This window comes from Elaeis guineensis, chromosome 1 (genome assembly GCF_000442705.2).
Source record: "Elaeis guineensis isolate ETL-2024a chromosome 1, EG11, whole genome shotgun sequence".
In the NCBI taxonomy this organism is placed as follows: Eukaryota; Viridiplantae; Streptophyta; class Magnoliopsida; order Arecales; family Arecaceae; genus Elaeis; species Elaeis guineensis.
In genome coordinates this window covers 2,901,556-2,909,605 of record NC_025993.2, presented here as the reverse complement: position 1 = coordinate 2,909,605, position 8,050 = coordinate 2,901,556, and the positions used below count along the sequence as shown (strand labels likewise).

Below are 8,050 nucleotides of genomic sequence, written 5' to 3'. Positions count from 1 at the left end.
TTCTGTCAATTCTTTGCCGCAAATATAGGAAAACTGAGTGCATACAAGTGTCATAACACCAGGATGGAAGCTACAATGCCACTGCTCAGCAGCAACGTGAGCCAAGCAGAGTTTGTGCTACAAAACTTTTCAGAATTATGTAATTTACAGAAGATCATGAGAATACTGATAACCAGCCTTGTAGCTGCTAAACACCCGAAGACTAAACTTATAAATATCACCGCAAGACCCCTGTTCTCCACGTCAAACTGATGGTCTTGAACCCTTTTAATCTCCGATCTGCATATTGTCAGCACCATGTGAGCATTGCTGAACTATACTATCAATACAACATATACTAATACTAATTATTCATTTTCTTACTGTCTCTTTGTTCCAAAGGGCTCAGGAACAGATTATTGCTTAATGCAACAAGTCCTACATATGTACCGGTAGAGGTTAATAGCCAATTAAGCAGCATGCAAGGGTGATGTACTATTGCTAGACGAGCAAATCCATTCTCTAAATAGGGCACAAGGGAGGGGCTTATGATTAGGGTTCCACAACAAACCAAAATGATGTTAAGCAAGTAACCTGTTTCTAAGTTTAGAGGTATATACTTTAGCAGGGGCAAAATTAAAGGTCATATGTGAACATTTTTTTTCTCTGCTAAGCCAGAATGGTTCTGAGCAAGTGAATACATGAATGTTTTGAGAAACTAGTACCCCTAATCAACATCATGTGTCTAAGAACGTATATTGTTTGCTTCTTCCAGTAGAATTGTGTATCCTGCAAAACAAATGCCTTTTTTTTTTTGGCTTTTTCGAGAGAACAAGAGAGGGTTTTAGGTCCCCATGCAATCTATTGAGATAATAATTTATGATGATGCTGGTGGGACTCAAAATCAAGTCACTGGTAATAACTCTTAGCAACTTCACCAACTAAAACAGTTGACACCCACCTTACAAAATGAATGCCGCTGAGCTTTAGAGCAAGTCGGCCGCTAAGCTTTACAGTGAGTCAAGAAATTAATTTCTTCTATAGCACAAAAAAATGACATATTGTTGCAAGTGTTTCTGCAAACTCTAAAATATGTGGCATGATTAATGTCTAGAATGTGCCATTTAACACTTTACATCTATGATTGGACCCCTTTTCATGAATGTTGACATACTCAAACACAAAACAAAGCAAAGAATTATTCAAACCTGAGTATTGTATTATCTTCGACCAACCGGTCCAATTGCAAGGAAACGAGGATTTTCCATGACAGCAGCTCTCCAATATTACTGGCCTGAAATCAAGGAATGCAAAGTGAGTTAAAAAGAATAGTAAAAATTAAACAAAGCACCTGAGAAACTAAGAAACTGGAAATTCAACATACAAAAATATCATTGGTCTTTTGAAGATTCTTCATCTCTAATTTTATTTTCTCCAGAAGCAGATCCTTTGCAGTAATATCATCATCAAAGTCTTTGAATATGTGCCCATATCTGCTGTTCAACTCCTCCAGATACCGCTCCAAAACAGAAAAATTCACATCAAGAGACTGGACTTTCTGCATTAGTACCTTGAGAACAACATCTCCAGGTATCCTTCCTACTTGTGTTGGCCTTGTCTCTGCAACTGGATTGGGCACACTGTTTTTTGACGAGTCATGTTTTGTCTTTGGATTTTCAGGTTTTGTTTCATCATCAGTTTCTGTAACAGGCTTCTGATAGGTATCACCTGTATAAGTTGGTTCTTGCAGTGGTTTTTGTTCAACCTTATGTTCTTCAGGTTCCAATCGTTTATTCTCAACGGGATCAAATCCTCCAGCATCCTCTCAACAGCATCCACCCCATAAACCTCCACCACACTTAGTGTACAGTAGAATTCTGAACCATAATGGCTGAGCAAATTGAGTTTAAGATACCTTGCCCACTTTGGCTCTGGAAGAGTAAACCTTTGGGCATGTTTCATGTTTGCAGCAGTAAAATTTCCAAGATCGCTCCAGTTGTCTGTTGGATAAACTAAACTGCTCAGCAGTTCAAAATCTTTTATGTTAGAAGAGTGGTGCTCAAAATTTGCTATCTCGATAGTATCTACTAAAGTTTCTTCTGAAAGCTCTATAACAACATATTTCTCCTCAGCAGAGCATGGATTTCGGAGGTACCTGTCCTTATCTTTGTCTAGGATGCTGGAAGCACCTTTTGCTTCCTTATTAAAAGCTAAGACCTTAGCACCCTTAGTAGCAGAAGCATAATTGTACTCCTTCCCGCCAGGTTCCACTCTGTGAATGACACTGCCTGCTTGTGCTGAAATGGGCTTCTCTTTTGCAGTGACTGCTTTACTTTTAAACTCATCAAGACCAGGAGGAGCAATAGGGATAATCTGTCATTTTTAAATGGAGCTTCCTTGTTCACTTTTATCTCTGATTCAGTGACTGCCTCAGCTACATGCTCTTTTCCAGTAGTTGATAGATTATCCTCTTTGCTAACTGAAACTTCTATGTTACTCCCAACAGCCTCACTCTCCGCAATAGGGCTGTTTGGAACACTGTTATGGGAATTGGCATCTGATGATGCCAATGTATCCTCAGAATCTGAAGAATTCAAACCATCATCTGAATCTGATGGAGCTTCTTGCCAGACAGATGCACCAACCAAAGAACCAAGTCCATCTGCATTTCATTGCAAGAAAAACAAATACAGACATAATTGAGGAGGAAAAGAATGGATTTTTCTAATATCAGCATCCAACTTCCTTATTTCTTTTGTTAGTCATCCACTCTTCTCAGGAATTATTTTCAGCAAATAAATGCTATTCTCTCAAGCACTATTGAAGAAATACAGGATGTGGGTGAATAAGATTGTCTGAAGCAACCATGGTAATGAAATCATATGCATTACCTGTAAATGTAATTTCAATGCTGAGCATGCAAATATCAAATGCACTTGACTCATCTGAATATCATTCTAAAAGTAACAGGAAGCCACCCACCAGAGAAATAAAAGAACAAAACAGTGTCAGAGTACAATTGCTGAAGATGCCAAAATTTGACCCAAAGAATGTAAATCTACATCACTATCCACTGAGAAACTCAAGGATTAAAACAAGGCATATCAACAGCAAAAAAAAGAGCATGACTCCCAGGAATGGATAAATTTTCTCCATGCAAAAAGCATAATTCCTAGGAATATGGCTTCTTTTGCTCTCAATAGCTTTTCTAATAATTTTTTTTAAATACAACAAATGGAAGAAGTAGCTGAGAAAGTGCAAATTCGTGCAAGATTTAAACATCAATCTTACATGTGTTTATTGAATTTATGAGATCCATAATGTGATTGTCTTCTTCTAATGCTTCCACAATAAGAATACATTCCACAACAACAGAACAAAATCAGAATGGAGCAAAATCACAAGTAGGAACTCTGAAAAGGAAACAAGCATAAATAAAGGCATTGATGGGCCATGAGAAACAAATTGATGAAACAGCAAACAAGTAAAAGAGAAGGAAGATCTATCAATAAAACAAACAAACATGTGAATGACATGTAATAGAGCTCTCCTTTTTTTCTTCCCCTTCTTTCTTTCTTTCGTTTTAAAGATGTAGCAATCTCTCCACAGGAAGTCATCGTAACAAATGTGTGTGTGTGTGTGTGAGAGAGAGAGAGAGAGAGAGAGAGCGCATGCCTATATATCCATTGCCGTTGCTGAACAAGGAACTAAGGAGGAAAAGGAGAACCCATGAAAGGAAAACCACAGACAAAGACACCTTGTATAGGCATTTCTTCCCCGCAATGACATTCTTTTCCAATGCAGTTCTTCTTTGCAGAAGAGCTCTACGAGATCTCTGCATTGCTCATGAATCAAATTCGCAGCTGTAGAAGAGGAAACACAGAATCAATTAAAATATCAAAAAGAAGAACTGTATCCCATTTTTCATAATTTAGAACAGATAGAGGAGATCAGTAGACAAAAGAGAAAAAGGGAAAATATTGTAAACTTTGTTTTGGTAACTGATGCTTCAAACCAAATTTACATGTTACGCAGCACATGAAATGAATATAATATAACTAAATTCGATGTAGAAGGAGAGGTTTCACCATTGCTGTTGAGTAAAGGAATGCTTTTTCCAGCAAAACAGTATCAAAAAAAAAAAAAAATCTTAATAGTAGAATTGTGGGGGTTGATTCAAGGCAAAGGGAAAGGGAAAGAATAACCTTTTCTTAACCACCTTCACTCTTTTCTTTTCCTTTATCTCCCCTTTCCTGTAGTGATCTAAAATCCTAACCGTGAATACAATATTCCTTACACCATCCCGTTATTGCACCAGAAAATTATTCAAAATATCCACCAAAAAACAATAATATCCCATTCAAAACGGGAAACAGGGAAATAACAGATACAGTTCTTCACTGAAAAAATAAAAAGAAATCCAAATTTACACATAAGATTGCTAATATGTATGCATGTACGTATGTATGTATACATGTATATATATATGTGTGTGTTTGTGTCTATATATATCTCCAGCAACGAAATCAAACCAATCCGAACAGCAAAAGTTCAAATTATATCCAAGAAAACGAGGTGATAGTGTACCTAAACGAAATATTCATATTACTCCCTTTGATCTCGATCAAGAAGGTTAAATTCTCAAAAATTATCACCTAATTGGCCATATGAAGTTGAAAAAAAAAAAAAGAACTCGCATATTCTGAGATCTAATTTGAAACCGATGCGAAAAAACAGAGAAAAATAATCCAAAAGAAAAAGAAGAAGAAGAAGAAGAAAGAGGCGATGGCATCAAGGGAAGAAAGATAGCCGACTGACCTGAATAGATCCAACCAGCTTCTTGTCCGAGTGAATTGGAAACCGAAATTGGAAAGAGGGAAGCCATCAATCTCCATTAAAGAGAAGAATAAATAATGGCTACGAAGAGGCGTACACTCTCCCATCTTCGTCTCCATGTGTAGAGATTATTATTATTATTATAGATTGCTTGTCCTTAAGATCGATGTATTTCCAACCGATATTATCGATGATCGGCGAAAGAGTTTAGACCGGCGAGGTAGGCCGGGCTGGGATGTCAATGCCCGAACAGAACCCGGTTCGCCGGTTCGGCCAGAAATTTTTTTTTTTTGTTGTATTTGTTATTTACGTTTAATATATTTGTAGATTTACTTAACAATAGTTAGCGATATGGGAGGTTAATGGGAGTAGATGTAGGTTGTTTGCAATATTTAATTATTCATGTTTAGTTTTTTATTTTTTTTTATTTTTTGTATTTTTAAATATTATTGAAAATAAAAATATATGTCATGAAGTCCAAGGACCTACTTGAAGTTCGCGTAAGGGCCAGACTTGTGCTTGGAAGGTAGGGCTAAAAGCCAAAAAAATCGAGCCAGTTGGGCCTCGGTCTAAGTAAATTGTGTTGATTTTTGAGAAAGTTTGGTCTGATCTTAATCATATCATGTGTGTGTCTATATATATATATATATATAAAGCAATACTCTATGGAAGAGTATTATGGTGTTCACAACTTAGCTTTTCCAAATATTGTGGTATTGCCAACTCAGATTGCTACCTCACGTGGACCTCCTTCCTGCTCTACTTAGATCTCCTCCCTCTCTGCTTGCTACTACCTCTCATCGATTTTCGTTGGTCTCCTTCCTTACCGAGCTTTCACGGATAGCCATCTCCGCCATCGCCTTCCTTTCTCATAGATCTCCGTCCACCTCCATTCACCTCAAGTGCTTTCCTTCCCATATATTCGAAAAAGAGAGAAATAAAAAAAAAGAAAAAGAAAAAAACTTACCAACACAAAACTCTAGCCACCATCGTCGAAGCTACCGTATTCAGCCGCTCCAAACCTCCCAACCAAGACTCCTGGTCGCCCCCCGCACCCTCTGCGGCCCCGTCCCATCGCTGTCCCCTCCTATTCCCTCCCTCGGCCCTAGCAAACTTGAGCCCCTGCGGCTTCGTACGAGCACCGACGATTGTTCGTGCCCCTCTGTCCGTACTCCTCCCTCATGTGCTTTCTTTTCCATCTAAATTTTTTCTCCGATAGCATTTTCATTTTTTTTTTTTTTGCTTCAAGCCTCGCGGATGCCCACTTTCACAGCGGGTGAGGTGGAGCCTGGGGTGGGGGAGGCACGAGAGGTGCCCGGAGCCAGGGAGGGGAGCTAAAGGGGGTTGGTGGTGCCGGAGCCGGGGGAGGGGAGGGGAGTTGGTGGCACCGGAGTCGGGTGCGGTGCGGACGGCAGTGGGGATGGTGTGGACAACCGCGACCTGGGCATCATGCGGAGGGGGTGGGGGGAGGCGGCGGGAGGAAGGGAAGGGAAGGAGAAAAAAGAAAAAAAATTTGGAGAGGGGGAGGAAATAAGAAAAAAAAATTATTTTATTTGTAATATCCTGTTCTAATAAATCAGCCCATCCGATTTTGGCCCATCAGCCCATAGAGAGAAACAAAAATTGAACGAAGACTCCCGTTGGGAGTCTTCTTCTTCCTCCCCTTGCCCGATTAGATCAAGGACTCCTAGGATAAATAGGAATCCTAGGAAGAGCCCTATAAAATCCTTCCTTCCTCCATGACCGACCACGATGAGCACCGATTCTCTCTCTTCTTTCTCTTAGATTTTTTCGTTGAAGCTGCTGACACCCTTTTTGTGCTTGCCTCAAATCTTTGCCGGAGACCTCACCGGAGTCGGAGGTAAGGCCCAGCCCTCCTTCTTCTCTTTCTTTTCCTCCTTCCCATGGCATCGTGCACCCTCGCTGGCTGTCGAATTTGTTGAAAATTCCATAAAAATAAAAACTCTATTTTTATCCCTGTTTGATCGAACTTTATTCTCTCTTTTTCGGCTACTGATGCCGTCGTTTGCAGTATCTCACCTCTAGGTTTGGACCTCCACCTCTCTACCTATCTTTCCTAAAGGTCATGACCGTTGGTGATCGGCTAATGACGGAGAAAATTCAAACAAAGGGGGGGTTCCCCATTTTTTTAATTTTTTTTGATTTTCTTTTAGCTTGCTGCTTGCCATTTGCCACCGGCCCTCCCTTGCTTTGTCACCATCGATCAGATGCTGCCACCTACTGTCGGACCTCCGATCATACCATCGCATCTCGTTAGAGCACGAGCCACCAAGCCCCCCCTCGTGTCCCTCCTTTGTTCGGCTTGGAAAAGAAAGAAGAAAAGAAAAAGGGAAGAAAAAGAAGGAAAAGAAAAAAAAATAAGAGAGGATTTTCTCTCTCCTCTCTCTTTTTTTTCTCTCTCTCCTTCTCTTTCTCTTTTTTCTCTCTCTAAAATTTTTTTCTCTCTTTCTCTCTCTAAAATTTCTCTCTCCTCCTTTCTCTCTCTAAGAAAGATCTATAGATCTTGTATCGGGCCATCTTTTTCTCTTTTAAGGATCTATGTTGACCTCAGTGAGATGACTTCGAATCGATTTAGTGTCCGAATGGTCTATTGGACTGGTCACCCAGTCAACTACTTTCTTTTATTATTGAATATATGAAATAAAAATTGATCATAATTTAATATTTTAAATAGGATTATCTGATTTATTTAAGGAAGACTAAAGATCTAGGACAATCGAGGTAAGTGGATCTTACGTTCCTTATTTATTTTTAAATAATCATATTTATTATGTAAAGAATTATTGGTGATAAAATTATTTTTTTATAAAATAAGGATCAACATATGTGATATAAAAAGGTATGTTTTATTATGAGCATTGATTTTATGAATGTGTTTTATGAAAATAGCATGATTATGAGGCATGAATTTTATTATTTTTTCATCTATGTATATGTATGTTTTAAGAAAAAAGATGTAAAGATTTTAAAGGCTCTCAAATAGCTATAAACGAATCCCTATAAGAAGGTCGACATCCGGAGCTAGCATCCGTAAGAACATAGGTCATGCCAGCAGGTATAAAGTTGGCATATCAAACATGAACTTGTTGATTAAGAACACTGACCCTGTCATGGGTATAAAGTGACTATAGTATGAATATCTGTGAGTAAGATTTAGAAACATGACATAGACACATGACAAGAATGATTTACGAAATATATTTATGAAATGCTC

General features: G+C 38.7%; 1 protein-coding gene across 1 annotated transcript; it reads right to left on the bottom strand.

Moving 5' to 3' along the window:
* LOC105036301 (SUN domain-containing protein 4) lies at positions 1-4,957 on the bottom strand. The gene is given in 7 exon segments (XM_010912067.4): positions 1-279; positions 1,188-1,273; positions 1,364-1,782; positions 1,785-2,345; positions 2,348-2,641; positions 3,655-3,842; positions 4,798-4,957. Coding segments are annotated over 6 exon segments (1,755 nt in total). The 5' UTR covers positions 3,821-3,842; positions 4,798-4,957; the 3' UTR covers positions 1-50.
* Between the last annotated feature and the right edge of the window lie 3,093 nt (positions 4,958-8,050).